The sequence below is a fragment of the Aphelocoma coerulescens genome, chromosome 6 (genome assembly GCF_041296385.1).
Source record: "Aphelocoma coerulescens isolate FSJ_1873_10779 chromosome 6, UR_Acoe_1.0, whole genome shotgun sequence".
Lineage (NCBI taxonomy): Eukaryota > Metazoa > Chordata > Aves > Passeriformes > Corvidae > Aphelocoma > Aphelocoma coerulescens.
In genome coordinates, this window is record NC_091020.1 from 3216615 (window position 1) to 3237958 (window position 21344).

At 49.5% G+C, this 21344-nt stretch overlaps 1 protein-coding gene across 6 annotated transcripts in view; it reads left to right on the plus strand.

The window, feature by feature from the left end:
• Window positions 1-20928, plus strand: part of ASCC1 (activating signal cointegrator 1 complex subunit 1) — a 35226-nt gene extending 14298 nt beyond the window's left edge. For 5 of the 6 annotated variants that reach the window (XM_069018921.1, XM_069018922.1, XM_069018925.1 and 2 more), the window contains 3 exons: window positions 3648-3769; window positions 5878-5957; window positions 20335-20928. In XM_069018921.1, coding sequence (XP_068875022.1) covers window positions 3648-3769; window positions 5878-5957; window positions 20335-20451 — 319 coding nt within the window. In that variant the 3' untranslated portion in view covers window positions 20452-20928. Of the gene's footprint in view, window positions 1-3647; window positions 3770-4240; window positions 4391-5877; window positions 5958-20334 lie in introns of those variants that run through there. The other variant, XM_069018924.1, reaches the window with a different exon arrangement.
• The last annotated feature ends 416 nt before the right edge of the window (window positions 20929-21344 follow it).

A 21344-nucleotide genomic window follows, 5' to 3' on the forward strand; every position in this document is an offset into this window, starting at 1 on the left:
AATGTCTTTTGGAGCTGCTGCTGTGAAATATTGAAGCCTGGTTGGTGTCAGCTCAAGTGTTTGTGCTGTTCACTGCCATGGCTGATGGCTTCAGCTCTACAAAGAGCACTGCCCAGGATGTGGCAGTGGCTGGACAACCTTCCTCCATCTCATTTTTGACAAGTACGTCACCAGTGGCAGCACCATCTTTTTTCTTGGTGCTTTCTAGGAGACTCAGGAAACACGGATGGGGCTTGGAGCACCCTGGTCTAGTGGAAGGTGTCTCTGTCCATGGCAGGGTTTGGAACCAGATGATCTTTAACACCTCTTCTAACCCAAACCATTGTAGATTCTATGATTAACATAAGAGCTGTTGTATTCCGTGCTGCTGGTTGCCAGAAATAGGGAAGGGGAGTAGCCAAAAGAGCTTTACCTCTTGTTTCTGAGCCTCAGCCTTCTCTTTGCCTGACAGCACTGCCTTTTTGTTGTCTGTTCCCATGGCTAGAGGACAGCAGGAGCTTGCAGAGGAGCATGGAGCAGTGCAGCTGGGGGAGGAAGGCTGTGAGCAGGGACTGGCTCAGGGCAGGAGGGATATGTTCTGGCATATCCTTTCCCTGAGGGCTGAGGAGACGGCAGGGGGGCCCTGCTTAAAACCACACTTTGGAGGCTGTGTTGAAGTAAGAGATCGGAAGTGGGATAAGGAAATGAGTGGGAAAATGAAAAATGTAAGAATTGCTGGGAGGCAGTAGGAATTGAAGCCTTTTCCTTTTCTTGGCTCTTCCACTTTGAAGTCTGTCCTACCCTGAAAGGGGTGAGATAAAAACAAGTGGGGCGGGTGGAGAACCAGGGCAGGGTACAGATCAGCCAGGAGACAGAGCACAGGGAGAAAGAGAGCAGAAGCACTTGGAAAGATGAGATGGAGACAGACACTGGATGACCCAAATGCCCTTCAGTGGGTCTTGTTGTAGAGAGCATCTAAAATATCAGCTCTGGGAGCTGAAGTCTGGGCCTCTTCTCCTGAGTCACCGAGCGCTGGCTCACTCTGAAGTGCAGTGCTTGCCAGTCTGGTTGCATCTGAAAATAAGACTGCGGCCTGAGGAGCTGGGAGAGGAATCCTGTAGAGCGTAAGCAGGGCCTGAATTGACAGTGATGTCTGCCTGCCTCTGGGGACAGCTTGAACTGTTGGTACTTGCACCGTGCTTGTTTCAGATGCCTTGTGCTGAGAACCCACTTAGGCATAATGCTGGAGAAAGTGCTAATGTGCATCAGGGGTGGCAGAGCCGCTTTGGGCAGGGGAGAGAAGTGAGGGCTTCAAGTCCACCTTGCCTTGAAACTGAAAACACTCCCACCCACTCTGGGAGAGGACTGATGTCTCCCCTGTCCTTCACAGAGATCTGTTAGCTGAGGTTTTGACCAACATCAGACCTTGTGCTTTGCATGGCACCTGGGGACTGTCAGGCTTCTCTTCCACAGCACCTGTTTTGCTTTTTGCATAGCAGCAGGCTGAGAGAGGGCCAAGCAATTTGAAGTTTTAATCCTTGGCCCAGGCTGGTCCTGCCCTCACCTGCAAATTAATTCACAGAATCATAGAATAGGCTGAGTTGGAAGGGACCCATCAGGATCATCGAGTCCAACTGCTGGCCCTGCCCAGGACAGCCCATAAACACCACTCTGTCCCTGAGAGCGTTGTCCAAATGCTCCTGGGGCTCTGGCAGCCTTGGGGCCATGATAATTCCCTGGGAAGTCTGTTCAGTGCTCCACCACCATCTGGGTGAAGCACCTTCTCCTGGTACCTTTCATCTGGCACTTCTCCCCTTACATAGTTCCTTAGCTATTAGCGAGCATCCAGAAAAACATTTAGCTTTGCAGAGGGAGAAAAAAGGTGGTTTTGTGTTGATGGAGAACAGCTTTTCCTTCCTTTGAGGTTCCAGCAGACACTGTTGAACTAGCAGTGATTTTATAAAGAGTGGACAAATGGTGATCTCTCCAGAAAACCCTGCTTTGTTTTCTGGCCTGTGACACAGATCATTGTTGAATCTCTTGCCTGCTGAAACCTGCTGTGCCTTGCTCAGGGAAATGGGAAAGCAGTTTCTGAGCTGCAAGGCCAATGCTAGAGGAGAGTGGCAGCCACGTGGCTTCCTGTGCTGGATCAGACTGCTGCAGCCTGTGTTGGAGAGAGGTGTGTGCCTTCCTGTCTCATGCAAGATGTCCTGTTAGCTCTGTGTAGTTCCTGGCATGGCTGAGGGGTGGAGTTCCTTCCTGATCTTTGGATGATCTTGATCAGCTTAAGCTGTAAAGCAGGAGATTTGATTTATCCTGACTTAGCTTGCATAACTGCAGACAGAATTAGGGGTTGGCAAGCCCTTCTGCACATATAATGGCTCAGACTGAAAGAGGGATCATGCTCTGATGCCTCCCACATGGCAAATAATTTCCATTATAATTCATTCTAATTTGTTTTATTTCCTTGATTAACTTTATAACGTAATAAAGCACCATTTTCACTTGAGCTATTCTCTGTTAATTTGTTTTAGTATTGTCTGTAATGATATTCATTTAATCTTTGTCATTGCTAATTTTAAAAATCACTGAAGTAAGGCCAGAAAATAGTAGAAAGCCATGACAATTGGTAGTTTGAGAGTCTTGAACTGGTCACATGGGGGCTGGCAGCCCGTGAGGGGCAGTCCAAAGCTGGCAGTGGGGTCGGAGCTGGCACGCGGAGCGTGGCAGCCCCAGGCTCTGGGGACCAGCCATGCTCTGCCACAGCTGAGACACCAACGTGGTGGGACCTCACGGAGCAGAAAGCTCTAATCCCTGGGACGTGCTGAGAGAAGCTCGGATTCTTCTGCAAATACTTAATACCCTCTGGCCTTGGTTTCAAAGATGGGAAGCTCTCATTCTGGCATATCCTCACTGCCTTTAGTAAGAATTAGGCACTGCAGAAATTTTTTGGGCACAGCGGCAGCCTGGAAGTTCCCTCAGTTCCTTAAACATGAACACATTGCTCTGATCCCTGCTCCTTCTGCATGTTCTAGGATGGGTCTGCCCTCAGATCCTGGCAGTCATGGCCAGACACAAAGGTGGGAATAAGTCCTTGGATTTTGCTTGCTCAGTAGCTCCAAAGCTGGAGCGTTCACCAGGATGTGCTGACTGGGTTTGTGCCCCCTGTCACCCTGTTCTGGGCTCTCCCAGAAAGCAAGCATAGTGACTGGGCTGCTTTCTGGGACAGAGAGGCTCCAGGCTCCAGCAGTGCCTTAGCAGATCCTCTGGGAGTCAAGGTGCCTGAGCCGCTGCGGGTGTGCAGATTTGAGCATTTGCAAGGAGAGTCACATTGTGTTTCCTGGCAGTGGAAAGATGCATCCTTCAGCTCCCAGTAACATCTGTCGCTGCGAACGAGCTCTCTGCTGTGCTAAATCTGCCCTTCCTCGTGGAATATTTGCAGCAGGAGCGATCACAGAGGAAGCTTTGCACAACAGTCAGAACTTTTTGCATTAGAGCTGAGTCCTGATGTCTCTGCTCGCTTTCCATGAGGGACTAGCTCCCTTTCCTGTGTGCGTGCAGAGACTTCATTTCACACTTGCTGCCCTCCTGGCTGAAAAGCCCAAAGCTGATGATGCAGAGGCTTCTTGTGTTACCTGGCCCTGTTCTTTCTCTTTCTGCCTTCCCAGATTGCAGATGGTCGCTGATCAGCTGGTGGAACGGTTTGTGGCCTCTGGCTTGATGCTTAAAGAATGGGATAGGGTGAAGCTGCATGCCACAGTCATGAACACTCTCTTCAGGAAAGATCCAAGTATGTACAGAGCCTTCATCCTTGCTGATAAATGCATTTAAAGTAGTCCTGCTGCTCAGCAAATGCTTTTGCTGTTTGCTTTTTCAATGTGATTTTTCTTACTCTCAGAAATACCTACAGGGCTGGGGGGAGATGTCTGCACATAAAACCCAGAAGAAAATAAAAAAAGCAGTGAACAGAGTCATAGATTCAAAACCTTATCAATCATATTATCTTGGCTAAGGAAAAATACGTTCAAGTAGAATCAGAGAATGTCCTGAGTGGGAAGGGACCCACCAGGATCATCCAGTCCAGCTCCTGGCCCTGCCCAGGACACCCCAACAATCCCATCCTGAGACAACAACTGAGAGTGTTGTCAAAACGCTCCTGGAGCTCTGGCAGCCTTGGGGCTCTGACCATTCCCTGGGGAGACTGTTCAGTGTTCCCTCTGGGGTAAAACCTTTTCACAATATCCAACCTCCCCTGGCACAGCTCCAGCAACTCCCTTGGGTCCTGTCCCTGGTCACAGAGAGTAGAGATCAGAGCTGCTCCTGCACTGCCCTTCGTGAGGAAGCTGCAGACCCTGATGAGGTCTCCCCTCAGTCTCCTTCAGGCTGAACAGAGCAAGTGACCTCAGCTGTTCCTCATGGAGGTGAGATCTTGGGTTCTCTGTGCCCCAGTGTTAAATTGAAACTGGGTAACGACTCCATGTGTTGTGCTGACTTTCAAACAAGATGAAAACATAATCCTCTTTGGTTAACTTAGAGATTGCCTGTTTCTTCAGGAAAGTGATTCCATTGTCTTTCGCCTTAAATCAGATGCAGACGGCTGCGAAGCTGAATGTGAGCTGTTCTTGAGTGTATGGCGTCTGCTGTCTCTGCCAAAAGATTGTCTGTTCTGGCTGTCTGTAGCATCATTCTGATCACATTACTTTATAAAGCAGCCTTAAAAGCATCATGTTTGGGGAGGGGCAGCGCGTTACAGCCTGGTTCTCCATGTGCAAACGTGCGTGCTCTGACACGGTGGCCCTGTGCACTGCAGTAGGTTGTGTCAAGAATTCTTTAGTTGTTGCCCCTCTGAATCTCTGCGTGGACAGTGATAACAGCAGGTGCTTTGTGTCATCGTTTCTGGACAGGTTTTGGGTCTGACTGCTACTGAAGTCAAACAAGCACACCCAGGATGTAGAAACCCTGTAAGGATGGGGTTCAGCTCTCAAATTGAGCCCTGAAAATGTGACCCCAGAGTGCTGATCTGGCTCTGTGTGAGGGGGGGCACATGGGCAGCTACATCTGGCACCCTGGGTCTATATTCTGCGCAGCCCCATGAGGCATGCGAGGCATTCAGACACAATGGGGAGAGCATTCCGCCAGCATTCTGCAGGCAGCCATAGAAGTCGCTTTGTATTCCATACAGGATTTGAATAGCAAGCTGGATGTGAGGGGGACTTCATAGTTAATGATGGAGATGAAAAAGAAATACTGAATATGTTCACTGAGTGAGGCAGAGGTCCTGTGGAAAGAACAGATCATGTACTTGGGGATTATATAAAAACCCAGACATGCTCTGGGGAAATGGATCTCAGTCGTAGGCTTTTGGCAGTTGCTATAGGCCTAGGTTGCTATTCTGAATGTCTCTGTGTGTGTGTGGCTGCGTGCCCACCCCGCAGAAGCATCCACACCACACATACGGTGCAGGCAGCAGAGGTTTGTGTCGGTGCCGTCCGCATCCCTCCTGGCATTGTGCTGGCATGCTCAGCCTGGAATTTGGTGCTGTTCCAGGCCACACAAGTGCTGTCTCTCACCCTGACATGGCAGGATGTGGGATCAAAATGAGCCAGAGGGAAGCAGGTGTATTGCACTGAGCAGTCAGCCCTGCAGAATCACCACAGCAGCAGCTATGATTTAGGGCCTGTCCTCCAGGTAACAAAGGTGATCCCGATAGAGGCACCAATTCCAGCCTTTTTCCTCTTAAAGTCCAGGTAGAAGTGGGGCTTTTTGCACTAAGAACTGGGCAAAGATGGTTTATTAGCTGGCAGCTGACTCTGGGGAGGGACAGAGTAGGGGGTGAAGTACAGCACACAGAGTTCTGTCATCTGAAGCTCATTCTGGTGGTGACTTTTCTCTCTACAGCTGAAGAACGAAACAACACAATGACTGGTAAATCATCTTTCAAGGAGCGGGAGTCATTTAACGGCCAAAATATCCTCAAGGTCAGTATGAAACAATTAGGGAAATGGAGCCAGCTATGGATGTTGTATAGCCAAAAGAGGTCGAAACACCTCTTCAAGACTGCTTTTGTCTTACGCTTATGGGATCTCCAGGGCCAGGGGGCAGGGGGGGAATCTGTTTAGAAAGTAAACGGTCCAGATCACTCGTAATTGGGAGCATTACAGTATTTAACAGGAGCGTTCCTAAAGCTGCTGAGGCTCAGAGCAGGAATATGAAGCACAAATGCTAAGTGGGTGTTCGTGTTGTCGTTTACGTCGCTCCTGTTTTACCCTGGAAACTCAGGCTCGAGTTGATTCTCAGCCCACCAGAAAGAAGCGTTTCGTTGCTCTTGTTCTACTCATATATATTTATGAAACTAAACCCAACTCTCATTTCACTTACTCTTTTCTTCTTGTTTTTAATCTCTGCTATTGATTTGCTCCAGAAAAATAGCGGGTAGTGGTAGGGAGTCCCACCAGGATCAGAGGGTTTTGTCAGTGATCAGAGGGTAGAAAGCACGATCCCCCAGACTGTGGAGGTTGGGTAAGGCTCAAAGGGGAGCATGCTTCTGACTCCCAGGCTTTGCCAACCAGGGTTGGGACTGCAGGCAGCCTCTGCTACTCATCCAGATGGCTGTGGCAGACTGATGCTGTGGTGCTTGACCCCTGCAAGTGTCCAGAGAGAAAAGAGATGCACAGGGGAGCAGAAATGGAAAACAGCACTGGCTTGTAAGCAAATTTGCAATCCTCACAGTGTGAGAGGATTTGTTGCAGGCCGCTCTGATAAGAGGGAGTGAGGACAATGCATGGATACATTTGGGAACACTAAGAAGATATTCTGGCAAAAAAGAGACATGAGAGAGTGGGTGGGAGCTGGACAACCCAGAAGGACTTTAGAGCCCTCCCAGAGGAGGGGAAGAGTGTGCTTTACTTGTATTTTACAGTTTTAATAATGTATCAGGCACTGGATGCAGGGGGATGTGAAGGCAGGGAGTGGAACTGATTGATCTCTGTGCAGAGGACAAACAAAGGGACAAAATTAGGTTAAGCTCTCATTGTCCTCAAACGGTCTGTGCGAGTATGGGTGTCATGACTCAGCGTCGCCACATGTTGAGTGTGCAGTGTGAGACTGCAGTATTGCAAGCTGAAGCAGGGAAGCCACAGCCTTGGTCCTTTTCTTAACGTGATCTGCAGGTTTGGATAGCTCCCAGTGTTGGGAGAGCCGGCTCTGGAAGGGGGAGGTGTGTGTCAGGAGCCCTGAGCGTCTGCAGGACTCTGCTTTCACAGTGTTCGCCTTTGCTCCTTTATTCTGCTTCTGTTAAGCTTGTCCTCAGGCTTTAGAGACACATAAAATCAAACTGTGGGTCTTCCTCAGTGCTCTCATCCCAAACCGTTTGTGATTGGGAAGGTATTAACGGTGCTCCCTCTGCTGGTCACACCGTTTGTGGGGTCTGAGGATCTGGGGAAGGGTCTTGTGGTGCTTGGAAATGCAACTGCTCTCCTTCTGAGGCTACTTCTTATTCTTGATGCTCTCGGAAATATGAGCCCGATGCATTTTTAAAGCTCCTAATTGATTTTGTACTGACGTAGCCGAAAGAGCTGCTGGCTGTTTGGACTGCTGGTAATTACTTCAAAGCATGTCTTGCCACAAGAAATGTCATCCTTCTCTCCCACCTCCACTACATTTCCTAACCTGCCCGCTTCGTATTTCCCTTTGGTCTCCCACGTGCCTGCAGCAGAACGCCCGTTGGCATTAATTAATTACATGAGTCATAAATAGCTCCAGGCTTCTTACCGGAGGAGCCCAGCCTCAGTGAGCCACTGATGCATTCCAGCATGACCTTGCAGGGATGCGCCAGTTGCCTCCCAGCCTGCTTTTATATCCATGATTCCATTATTTATCTTGTCCCGGGGAGGCTGCCCTCTCGCAAAGTGGCTTCATTAACTTTTGCACCAGGATCTAAACGATGGGCTGTTAATGAATATGGCTGCAGTCAGGCAGGCTGGTGGGAGGGAGAGCCATGTGCCCCGCATGTGATTCCAGGCGGTGGGACTCTGTGATAGCTGTGCTGAGTGGCTGTGTTCCCACTTGGAACGCTAACAAAGCATGGCTGCTGGTAGGAGGGTAAGTGGGAAAACTCAGGTTTCATCACTCTCATTCCCGTTGTGCAGCCCTGTAGGGCCAAAGGCTCAGGGCAGGACTGGAGCTGTCAGAGCAGGGAGCACGATGGAAGTGCCGTGGCTCTGCTGTTCCAGGCTGAGGTTCCCCGTGGTCAGGGCAGGGGGGTGGTGTGTGTGTGTGTGTGTGTGTGCAGATGCGCTGGCAGCACATGTTTGCTGATAACATGCCTGCGCTACCCCAGGCTCCAGCTGGTATTTTGCTTTCAGCTGAACTAATCGGAATTTTATTTAATAATCCTTTGTTCTACCCGTTCCGCAGAGTTAAACATACGCTCCTATTTGTGCTAATAAATGGTTGTGCAGGCCGGTACCTTCCCACACTGCTCAGAAAATAGATCCTGTAGGTTGAGTTGCGTTCGAGAGTTTAAATTACTTCTGTCTTGAAGAATATCCCTCAAAAAGGCTTCCTGGCATAGGTGGAGCTGAGAGCCCAAGGGGCTGTGTGACCCAATAGATTTATGTCCAACAAAGCCTTGGCGTTGCACTTCTCTAGTGTAGTCCCAAAAAGCTGGGGATGCTTCATAGACCACTTCATACAGAGCGATGCGTATTCCTACTGGGCTGGCTTTGAACATCCTAGTCACATACCGGAATCGTGCTCCAGTCGGGAGCAAAGCGTCTCATCTCTCAGAGAGTGGGGAGGAGGCAGCAATTCCTGGCTGAAAGACCCCGGCAGCTCAGGCAGGGCTGGGCCTCGGGGAGATGCTGGGTTGGCAGCCCCTGCCCTGCCTCCCGCCGTGTCCTGGCGGTGGCCGCGCGCCCTGCGCCGCAGCTGGCACAGCGCTGGCACAGAGGCGGCCGGGGCAGCTGCTGGCATCTCCGGAGACGAGGCTGTGCTGCCTCCGGGCTTTTATTTATTTTTGTTTAGTGAAAAAAACCAACTAAGGCTACCGTGAATAAATAAAAATGAAAAGAAATGCAAAGGGGCTGCCTGGCCAGAGATTTCTGTTGCACGTTTAAGGGAAAGGAAGAAAACCACCTGGACTCTTGTTTGGTCAAAGTGGAATGAATTTTGGCTTGCTTGAGGTCTGAGAAGTAAAAGAATGGCCTTTGCTGCATTCAAACAAGAAGGAAGCAAATTTTGAGCGCAGAAAAAACGGAACCCTGCCGCTTAGCACAGATCTGTGCATTAACAGCTTACAAGATTAAATATTGAGGGAACAGCTACTGAGGTACAGCAGCAGAAAGCTGCACATCTTATGTCTTAGGGCATTAGGGGAGACTTTAAGCTGGGATGGAAGACTGGGAATGGGATCAGCCGAGGTGGTGACACATGCTGCCCTGCCCTGGTCCAGCAGTGGGGCTGCAGGAGTGCCCAGAGAGGGCTTCTAGGTCAGATAATGCAAAATTTGATGAGGCTTCTTCTATTTTGAGGCCTGCATAAGCGTATTGAATTATGGCACTATATCTGCTTTAACTGGGAGCAGGGGGGAAGAACCTTTACTGGCTGATACGCTGGAGAGCTGATCGGAGCAAAGGAATCTGGTGGTGTTCCCTGTCACCTTGTCTGTCCTGCTGGGTGAGACAGTGCCATGGCTGTGGCATGCAGTAGTTCAGTTGAAAACATTTGATCAAATGCCACAGACAGAGATGCAGTGGAAAAGAAAAGCATTGGCCTGGATAAACCCCTGACCCCTCAAAATACCCCAAGCCCACCAAGTTCTAAACAAATGAACACCTGCCCCTGTGCAAGCCAGCTCCACTTGCAGATGAGGAGTGTGTCTCATGTTCTGCAGCCTTTGGAACCAAGGCCTTTTGTGTAATTTTTGTTTGTGCATTTAAGGAGGCTGAGTCTTTTCCTGATGTATTTCTAAGCTGAGGTGAAATCAAAGAGCCAAAGAACCAGCGTTAGGTGAGGATCAAGACTGCCTGATGTTCAGAAAGGGTAAGAACATGTTGTTATCCTCAGCGAGGTGGTAAAGATGTCAATCCAAAGCAGGACTGACAACTGGAACAAATACCTAGCAGGAGGTGGCTGCTTGGAAAGTTTAGAGTTAAAAATACCAAACAAAAAACCCACTGGGGTGAGAAGAGACTGAGTAAGAGGTTGTGGTGCAACATCAGTATCTCAGAAATAAGCCAGTGCTTTCCTCACCTCGTTTTTACGGAAGAATCAAAAGCAGAAATGAAAGGCTGCAATGCCACTTCGCAGAGGGGAGAATTCCTGCCTTCAGCTCTGATCCTGCCATTACCAAGAGGTACCGGAACAATCGAGGGGGCTCAGCAGTGTGCAATTAGAGCAACAGTGGGATGGGAGGATGTGACAGTTGAGCAGATGAGACTGGAGATCAGTTTGTATAATCATGGGGAAGAAAAGGAGATTAAATTGGGGTTGCTGTGAAAATGCTTTCCTGCGAATTATATTCTTCAGGGGGAAAAAAGCCATCTTCATGTTATTTGCATTTGATGAAACAGGAATCTGAAGTGGCATTTGAAAAATCAGTGTAGACAAAGGAGGGAAAATATCTTTGTTGGAGATTTCAGGCCTTGGAGGCAGTGTTGGAGGTTTTGGGGGAAGGCTGAGCCACTGCACTGTTGAGAATGCAGTGCAGAAGGTTTGTGCTACCTTTGCATGACAGAGATCTCTTCGGTGACCTTACCAAGACAAGGAGAAGCCTTTTTTTTCCTCTCAGAGGTGCTCCACACCCCTCTGACTAATTTTAGCAGGAGCTGTGAGTGCTGGAAGAGGGTTTATTGAGAGTTCCTGAATCTTCTTGCCCCTGCACCGCTGCAGCCCCACCCAGCCCAGCAGCTGAGCCTTCTGGAGGTTCTGTGGGTGCCTCTGCCTCCCACCTGGTGATCATCCCACCTCCTCACTTCCTTGAGATCCCTGTTGTGCCAGCAGCCAGCCGGGGCAGCATCACCTCTTTGATCTTAAGAAGACAATTTTTCTCCGTGGAGCTGGCAGGGGTTGAATTACAGCGGCGCCTTAATAGAAGGCAGGAACCCAGGACATTAAATGCAAAAAAACCCCCAGCTCACTGATTAGCAAAAGTAGGCAGTTCATCCCAAAGGTGCCATGACCCTTCTGCTGGATAATTTTCCGGGCCTGTCTGAATTAATTTACTGGCTCTGTAGCTAGACTCCTCCTCTTGGTGGTTTGGTGGGCGTAGTGAGAGGTTACAGTGATGGCAGCTCCTTGTCCTGGTATTCCCGGATGCATCTCAAGCCTCCTGCCATCTCTGCAGCAGAGCCAAAGCCCAGCTCTTAGAAACTGTTGCTGCATTTGCTGTCGTAGGAGCCATGGGGATGAGGCTTCTGGGGAGAAATGCAGTTTTTGATTATTAGTTTCCTTAAGTTGTTCTGTAAATCCCTCACGTTTGAGGTGTAGGTCTGGGATCTTATCGGATCCTTTAATTTGCTGAAAGGGTTTTTATTCCTGTCTGAAAGACGTGCAAAAATCTGTTAACCTCCAAATGTCCCACTTGTATTTGTTTCTTAGTTTGCAGAATGCCTTTCACCATAGCAACTGGGGTTTGATTTCCTGAAGCGCATGAATTTTCATGGATTTTTGATGGGGGGAACGGACCCGAAACTGTGAGAGCTAAAGCGAAGATTTTGCAGCGTGGCAGTGGCAGGAGCACCACTAGATTTGGCTTGTGGAGGGGGGGGGATCCTGCAGGGAGGGCATCTCAGCTGAACAAAGGCCTGCACCCAGCCCTGAACAGTTGTATTTGAAAAAAAATCCGGCCTGACAGATTAATGTAGACTATTGCTGAATGCCACCCTCCCCACTGCTGCATCACCCTCTGGTAGCTGGGGTGGCTTTGCTCCAGTTCTATGAAGAGCTGAGGTTTCACATGGCAGCAGCCAGAGAAGGATCAGCTGCTTCCATATTCACAGAGCTGGAAACGTCGTACTCGTCCCACCGTGGAGGTCAGGAGGGTGTTACGACCAGCATGAAATACACTCTTAGGTCTGCAGGTGACACCCAGCTGGGGAGAGGCAGGAATATTGCCCATGTGAGTAGGAGGGAACAGAGCTCCAAACAGTGTTGAGAAATCAGGCAGAAACAAATGGGCAGCTGCGAGCAAGGACAGGTCCAGGAGGGAGCAGTGGCACCGGTGTAGGATGGAGAAGTGCCTCAATACCAGCCCCACAGGCTAGGGTTTGGCTCATGGGGGACTGCTCCAGACTGAGTCAGTCTGTGGAAACAAAAAAAAGAGGCAAATGTCTTTAAAGTAAACCTCTGACTACACTTAGCTGAAGGATTTGTCCAGTTTTGTGTAGCGTGGATGGGTGCAACGAGCCCAGGGGATAACAGTAAGGTAATTGGAGGGGTAGAAAATGTCTGCAAGCTGGGGCTGAAAGAGTTGTTTTGAGGGTAATAAAGGTTGAAAGAGGGCAGCACATAGGAAAAACTCTTGAAGCATGGGAATGCTTTTGCCAGTAGTGGATGATAAAGTGATAAATAATGGGCTTTAATTGCAGCAAGGGATTAGGAAAATCTTTGTAAAGGGGAGGGTAAGGAAGCACTGCTCTAGAGGAGCTGGGAAGAGAGGGTCCTGATTGTTTTGAGGAAGCAGAGATGTTAGTCCAGGATCTGCCACCACCAAGCTCCTCCTGCCTTGGAGGAGGGGAGGATGGTGGAGCTGATGACCTTCGCTGGTCCTTTCTTCAGCTTGTCACTTCATGATTCCTACATGGAATGTGTGCAGAACACCCATGAGATGGCATCTGTGAACGTACCAAGAGCTTCTTGGCATTTACTTTGGCTCAGGAAATAAAAATATCAAAAGGAAACCTCCCATCACACACCTTGGATCTTTCTCCATGAACTTGCTGCTGCTTCTTAGGTTGGTGGTACTTTGCCAGAGAGAGATGGTTATGTTGTTTCCAAGGGACTGCACCAGTGGGTTAACTGTAAGGGATTTTCCTGTGTCATAGAGGAGAGATCCCTGACTTGGCTATCTCCCAAGAGAGAGGCCACTGGGACTTTTATGACACAAGATTTTCTCCCTCCTGAAGTCTGCCTGCTTTATTCTTCCTAAGGGAGATGAGGTGAAAAGGTCTCTGCTGCTGCCTTTTAAATCTGCCAGAGGCTGGAAGAAAAGAAGAGGGGAAGGGCTGAATGCTATATTGGGGATGGAGAGACACTCCAGAGCCAGCTGCACACTTGCAAAACAAAACCATCTGCAGCCTTGTGGCTGGTGCTGGTGGTGACAGCCCAGGTGACAACCGCCCTCCCTGTCCTTCCTGCCCTCTTCCACCCTTGTGACTCTGCACGATGTCTTTATCCTGTAACACCTCAACGGTCTTGGAAAATGTTGGATGCCCAGCCAGCCATCCTTTAAAAAGCCGTGGAAAGGAAGCAATTGCTAATTTGGAGAGGAGTTGGGAACGCTGGGAAGAGCCTCCTCTCTGGATGAGTGCCTGCCTACCTGCTTTTCCTATGCTTCTCATGCATTATTCCTGGCAAGCTTCCAAGCACAATTAAACCTCTGACAGATAATCATTAGTGGAGTGGTGTCCAGGGTGAATAATACGGGAATCAGGTATTTCTTCTTTTGGCACCAAATTGTTTCAGAAAATGTATTTTGAAAGTCAAAAATAGAAGGAAAAAGAATCTATTCATTGAACAAACTCCTCAGATCTAGACACTTTGCCCAGTTGTGTCTCATCTTCTGGGAGGCACCAGGGGCTTTGGTTTTGGGTTTGTCTGTCACAGTTTGGGGGAGGTTGGGGCATGGCTGGGAAGGGGTTTGGTGAATTCTTTGGGATGAGGAAGAAGGAGCTCTGCCAGCACCTACTGCAACCTGGGAACTATGGCAGCTGTGGAGATAACAGCCTTCTGGAGAGGTCCTGGCAGGTGTGTGTGGGAGGCTGCAGGACTGAGGTGTGTTAAGCAAGTAGCTGGAATCCCAAAAGCAGGATTGGAGGCTGTGGTTTGTGCAGCAAAGGAGGTTAATCAGAAGAACTCAGATGGACAGAGTTTGCTAGAGTTCAGTGGACTCTCTCAGAGTGTTTCTGAGTGTTACTTTCACATTTCAAAATTTAATTTTTGAAGGTTTTTAATCTTTCCACGTTTTTGCCATTTCTTCTGTAAGTCCTTTTTGCCTGGTGCTGGTATCAGTAATCCAGCAGTTTGCTGAGGAGTCAGCGCCTTCCTGCTGTGTCTGGCATGGGAACTGCAGTTGTGCTTTGGCCAGTTGATCTGGAAGGGTGATTGTTCTCTGCTCTTCTCCATTGTTTTCCATCCCAAGCTGTGGATGTGTTACACAAGCTTTAATTCAAATATGTCATCCCTTATGAGATGGAAAAATATCCAGGGGAGAGCGCAGAAAGTCTGCAGACAAACAGGTTTTATTGCTCCGTGTTGAGGCACCTCTTCAGAAACGCTGCTTAATTTTTCTCCATGCTTGTCAGCGGGTGCCTGGGATTTTGTTTGTCCCTCCCCTTCCCCGAAGGGAATAACAGCACCGTAACATGCTGATTTCCAGTGGAAATCTCTTGGCTTTCCAAGCCTGTTCCCTCATTCACCACTGCTCCCGATCGGGACACGCTGGGGTTGTGCTGCCGGCGGGCGAGCTGGTGAGTGTTGTCACTTTGTGCAGAGCAGATGAAGCTGTAAAGCCTCCAGCTCCTCCGAAGCCTCCGTTTAATCTCCTGGTTGGAGCTCTCCATGCGCTGCTGTCGGCTGCCGGACCCTGATTCCCAGCGCTGGGTTGTCTGTCTGAGTGATCCTCCTGCACATGCTTTACCATGGAGGCAGAGCCTGGTGGTGCTCAGCCTGTTCCCACCCTTCCTGGATGGGATCTTGGGGTGGATAAAAATCTTCCAGCCAGGAGAAACAGTAGAGGAGGGATTGCTGGCGTCCCATCTTCAGCATGGACCACGCAGCAGGAATGACAGTGAGCTCATCCACAGCCGTAGGCTCTTGGAGCTACGGGCTTCTTCCTCCCTGCCTTTCAGAAGTTGCTAATTTCTGTGTTCATTCCAGGTATGGAAAACAGGACCCTCCCTCAGCTCCCTGCCAAGGGCAGCCGGGTTTGTGAGGCGGATTGTCACAGGCTAATGGCATTACACGGCGCTGCTCGCCCGCAGCGCTGAGTCACCGGGGACAGTTTTGTGCTGTTGATCTATAATAGCCCAGCCCGAAGGCACTGCTTTCTGTGGCTGGAGTTCACAGCAGAACTCCCCACAGTCAAGGGAGGTGTGGGGGTGTGTGTGTGTGTGCACATCTGTTTTATCCTGTGGTATCACTGCTCTTTAGTGGGAATTTTTAAATGCAAGGCATTGCAGTGAGTTGTTGCTCCCTCGGCATTTCCAGGGCTCCCGGCAGAGCTGCGTGGACGTTTTTATTAATTCAGGATGGGTCTTTTTTTTGGCTGACTACCATAAACGACGGAAGGCTTTAAAAACTGATCAATAATCCTGATGGTAGCGGCAAAATCCAGGCCATGGCAGCGTGAGTGCGAGCCAGAGATTACGTGAAGAAAGCTTTAAATACCTCCAACTCCCTTCCTTTCCATGGACTTACTTTGTCCTTCCGCTTCCCAGTGCTTCTCCAGCCGAATCCATTAATATTTCTCATGCTTGTTGAGCCCGTGACAGGTGATTTAAAAGCCCCAGTTTGTGTTGGCACCTCCGCTCTTCATAACCGGAGCTGAAACACATCGCTGCTGTTCTTACGTGGATTAGCTGTGATTTATTGCTGTTGTTCCCAGGATGGAACACAGAGGTGCTGTCTCATTCCAGGAGGGCTGTCTGTGGGAAGCAAGCCCCCCGAGGAGGACAGCTTGACAAACACCCGCGCTCGGGAACACGACATCGTTTAGGCACCTGTTCTAACTTCTTCATTGAGGAATCATCCTCCTCCTTGCCTCAGCAAAACCTACTTTACAGGCTTAAAAAGGGGAAGAAAATGAAAAAGAGGCATCCTGGGTTTGATCTGCAGCTCTGCCTTTGATAAGGAAGTTGTTGTGGTTTAGGGGTTGAAGTTTTGTACGAGCAGTTTTGGCTCAGGTTTGCAAGGAGCGAAAGGTTTGATGTGTGATTCTGTCTCTCCCAAAACAAGTCTTCAGCCTCTTATCTTCCTTCAGAAAATGGTTGTCTCATCCCAAGGGAGACCTGCTGTGTAATTTGTGGGTAATCGAGGGAAACAGACCTCGAGGAAGAAGGGTTTCCAGCATCTGAACGGAATTGTCTTAAATGGGAGAAAATGGGGTGTTAGAAATGACAGTTGTGCTGCTGTCTTTTCCTGGCTCAGGATAAACGACTTTGGGGGGAGAAGTGGAGGAAAACTTGCTTTCTGGGAGCTACCACAGGGCTGGCTGCCTTTCATCATTACCTGAGTGGCGTGTCCTTGGACCCAGTCCCCAGGAAGGGAGAAGGAGAGGGAGAAGCACTTGGGCCCACAGTAGTTTGCAGGCTGACCTGTGAAACATGGGTTATCCATCATCCAGTTCTCTCCTTCTCATGGGAGCTCATGGCTTTTGGGGAGGGCAGTGTGGCTGTAGTCTGTGCCATCCCCTGCAGATCCTGGGATGCTGCCGCTGCCACTCTCCAGGCACCTGCTCTGTCCCCATGGGAGATGCAGGCATCCTCGATGAGCATTTGGCTGTGGTTTGAAAGGCAGGGCACACCCCTGGAGTGTTTGCTTGGAGGTGCTGGGTCTGGGGTTAAAAGTTAACAATGCTCTTTCCTTATTCCATTCTAATTCAATTTGGGAAGGCAGCAGGGAGACAGAGGGCACTTAGTCCTCTAAGTGCTATTCCCTTGATGGGAGTTAGTAGCTTGCACTGCATTGGTGGTGTTGATTCTGTAAGCTGACCTTTTCCTCCATCAGGTTCATTCTCATTTATAATACTTAAAAAAAAATTCCCAACCTCCATCCTCTTATTTATTCCTTGGGCATCGAGGACATAAATCTTTCGGCGTGTTTGGATTTATAGAATTACTGTGCTTTTGCTGAGCCTCGCGTCCCACTCCAATCAAATGACACGGCTCTGAGGGCGATTGCATTTCTCCTCCCCTGCCTCCTTCCTGACTGCTCCTGATCCACATCTCCTCGTCTCCTCGTGTTCCCTGCAGCCTTTTCAGGGAAAGCTGGGCCCTTGGCAGCCGCAGGAAAGGACAGGAAGGGGAGTCAGCCATTCTTCGGGTTATCAGCAGTTGCCTCTGAAAGGGCAACAACCTCCAGGTACCTTCTTTCCTGGTGCAGAATAAAAAATGCTAAGATGCTTTTCCAGGAGGCATTTCATCAGCTGCGCTCCAGGCCTCCTCCAAAACCAGAGCGTTTCCGTGGTGGCTGGGGAGAGGGGGGAGTTAAAAATATCTTTCTTGGCTCTACTTGGCTTCTCCTCAAGATAAATAGAAGTGAAAGTCAAAAGCAGAGGCTTGGCTCTCTGCAGTCTCTTCCTGAGTCCCCAGGGACCTGAGTGCAGGATGCTTTCGTGATGGGAAGCCACTTCCTGGTGTTTCAGAGGTCTTGGAGGATTCCTGGGGTTTCAGAGGTCTTGGAGAATGATGCTGGAGAGGCCTCTCTCCACACTGCCTGAGGCAGATCTCAGATTTGCAGTGATCTCCATGCCTGGTCCGGTGGCTTCTGTCATGGGAAGCCTCAGGGAGCACAGGAGCATCAGTGAGAAGCCGGCCTGAAACCAGAGCAGAAAAAAGTGTCTGTGGTTGTCCTCTAAATCTTGTAGCATGTTTACTCTCAGAAAGTACAGCCACATTACCAAAAATCAATAGTTCTAGCAGCGTTCCTCCCTGGGAAACACACAGCTGCTCGAACACACGGGAGGTGGTGAATCTTATAAAAGCCAAGGGAATACAAAGTGCTTTGGTACAAGGGCTTTGCTGCACTTCTAGCAGTGTACAAATGGACGGCCCTTGACCTGGGCAATGTCTTCTGGGGCTTCCCAATCATCCTTCTGCTCTAATGTGCCTGAGGCTGTGTGAGGCAAGAGGGGCTCGGGGAAGGTTTGTCTCATTAAGTAATTTTTGCTTTGAAGTACACGTGTTTAGTAAGAAAAACAGGTTGTGGTGTGCAGCTCTAATATAAACAAGACTCTTCCTTTGGTTATTTTGTGGAAAGGTTTGACTTCTAGCACTGCTGGTGGGTCTGGCACATCCCAGCATTTCAATTGTTTTCTTCATAGAATCCTGGAATGGTTTGGGTTGGAAGGGACCACCTTAAAGACCACCTTGTTCCATCCCTCTTGCCATGGGCAGGGACGTCTTAGACCAGGCTGCTCCAAGTCCTGTCTAACCTGGCCTTGAACACTTCCAGGGACAGGGCAGCCACAGCTTCTCTGGGCATCGTGTGCCAGCGCCTCCCCCACCTCACAGGGAGGAATTTCTTCCTAGTATCTGAATTGTGCTCCGGCAGTCCTTGTCCCATGACTCCATGCCCTTGTCCAAAGTCCCTGTCCAGCTCCCTTGGAGCCCCTTTAGGCACTGGAGGGGGTCCTCTTCAAACCCTGGTACTCCTTGCTTACCAGCACACCTACCACTCCCTCTGCTAGGAGTCAAGAGAGAGGTAGGTGATTTCTGCTTTTCCTGGGTGGACACTGCTCTGTGAGGGAAAGGGATGCCGATGCCAACAGCCTCTGTGACAGGGACAGGTGTTAAGGCTTGGGGTGGGTGGGCACAGTGGCAGAGCACTGCAGGAAGACCTGGACAAGAGGAAACCATGCTTCCTTCTGGGGTCAGCCAAAACAAAAAGAGAAAGGTGACCAACCCCTTTTTACTGCCATCTCTTATTAATGAGACATTTTATCCTAAGTCCTCCAACATGAACGACACAGGCTTTTGGGAACATAATTAATTTTTAATTGTATAAATCTTTAATTGTATGAAATGGAGTTTGTGTGGCTGTCGTCATTTCTCTTCCTTCTTTTCCTCCTCTCCCGGTTTGAGATGCTTCCTTAGCACAGCTCCTTTTCTGCAGGCTGCTCTTTAGGGCAGTGACCCCGTGGAGCCACCACTCACAGTGTCCCTTGAGGCCACGCTGCTGCCCTGGGGTCTCTTGCTCTGCCCCAAGACAAGCAGGGAATCACTTTCCCTATGGCACTTCTCCTTTGTGGAGTGACAGCAAACCCAGGAATTGTCCTGAAAGAAATCTAGCTGGTCTCCACTGGAGGAAAGGGTATTTGCAAAATAGAATACTCTTGGGAGAACCAACAAAAGAGCAGTTGTGCCCAAATCGGTGCCAGGCAGAGCCAAATGCCTCTTTGGAGGAGGTGAAGTGCAGCCTTTCAGATGCTAAGTAGGTATTTGGGATTTCAGTCATTCCCTCTGTGGAGGAATTGATGCACCATTGGCTCTAGGAGGATTAATGTGTTGGCTTTCCTTCATGCCTTCTGTAAGGGCAGGAAGGGCTGTGGGACTGTCTCAAGCCCGCGCCTGCAGGGACAGAAAGAAAACTGAATAGGAGACAGATGGAATGGACATTTTGGAGATCTCCACGGTGGGGAGAAGTCACCGCTCAGGTTCTCGGTGGCTCTCAGCGCTCCGGTTAAACAGAGCTTCAAAATTAGCATTTCCAGCGAGCAGCTTTTCCTGAGGCACAGCTGAATGTTCCCAGGTAGAGCAATTTCCTGCGGCTTAATGGAACGGGAGGAGCACTTTACACTTGGATACGATGCTTTTCCAGCAATAAGTTCTTGTAAGAAATTCTGATGTCATTTTTTTGGTCTGCTTCGTAGATTGGATTAATGGGCAAGGACACACCCCCCGGGCGCCGGAGTTGGCTTGCTTTCCTTAATTTGCACTCAAGTCTTTGCCGAACAAAGGCGGATTTGTTGAACAAAGCGGGGTCAGTGCTGGGATGAGGAGCCTTGTGCCTCCAGCCTGCTAGTTTGAATTAGGACTGAGCTGTAACTGTTAAGTCCTGCGTCCTGTGGCCTGGATTGGTGCAAACCTCCTGGCCTCAAACCTTGCTCCTGCAGAGCCTGCGACCTCAAGAGCCACCCCGGGGGTGGTGCCTCCAGAGCAGTGAACAGCCTCCCCACGCTCCCTCAGTGACACAGGCAGCGAAATAGGGGAGGTTTGAGCAGCTGCTGCTGTGGATAAAAAGAGTTCAAGCGCAGTCTTTGGTGGGAAGAATAACGTAAAGAACAGTTTCATTTAAAGGCAAAACAGATCTGTGAGCAGAGGCTTTTGACAGGGCCAGCTCCTTCCAGAGAGCCGTGGGCCAGCTGCAGGCTCCATTTCTCTGGTGTCCTTCAAGTGGTTTTTTTCTTCTTCTTTTCAGCTCTTCGAGAACTTCCACTTCGGGGAGGTGCAGCTGGACTCGGTGCGTCTCTCCCAGAGGTTCTCCTCGGATGCCTCTGGCTACTATGCAACATCTGGGCAGCTGTGCTTCTCTTGAGGCGGCTGTAGTAGGTCTGCTCTGTGCATGATCCCCCAGTGAAGTGTTTTATAGGACATGAATCTTGGATGGGAACCTGGAAACTCCAAGCAGGGATGCCTCATGACTCCTCCAAAGCATGGGAGCCATGGCATTTCCCTGCAGCTTTTCCCACGTGTATTACCTGCCCTCTCCTTGGGGGTTGCCAGGGTCCTTCCTCCTCCTTTCCCCAAAATGTCATGAAGTTGCCTGTGATGTCTGTGGATTGCTGGTTTTCCAAGAAGACATCTAGAACTGGGGCTTTTGGGGCATTGCCAATGTTTAAATGTAGCTTTTTGTCAGAAGAAGGAAGTTTGTTCTTAAAATAAGTATTTAAAATCCAGGAGAGCTTTCCCGGAGCATGATTTAACGATATTGAGGTCAGGCATTGCTTGGATCTCCAGCAGCGTGCCTGTGTGATGTAGATCTCCAAATAAATTAATTCCCTTCAAAAGCAAAGTGTTTATCTCCTGTTGCATTGATAGTTTCTGTAATTAAACTTCCAGCACAGCACATAACTATGATAATAAGAAAGCATTGATGGTTAGAGCTCTTTCCAGTGACCGTTTCAGAGCATGTCAAAAAACATATGCCTTGTAGGTGGTTTCTCCATTAAAAGCAGCACCAAGCTCTTTGATTCCATTGTGAATCCTTCCGAGATCTCAAGACAACATCGTTTTTTCCTGTAAATCTCCACATTTGGTAAAAATAGCGACACAGGCTTTCAACTTGCCCTAGGATGAGCGCTTTGAAAAATGGAAGGTGCTGGTGCTTGGGTGTTTTGTAACAAAACAGGTGCTGCTGCCCATTCCTCGTTGCTTCCATGGATATGGAATCATGCTGTGTTGGAGGTGGAGAGTGTCTCAGCCAGGGAT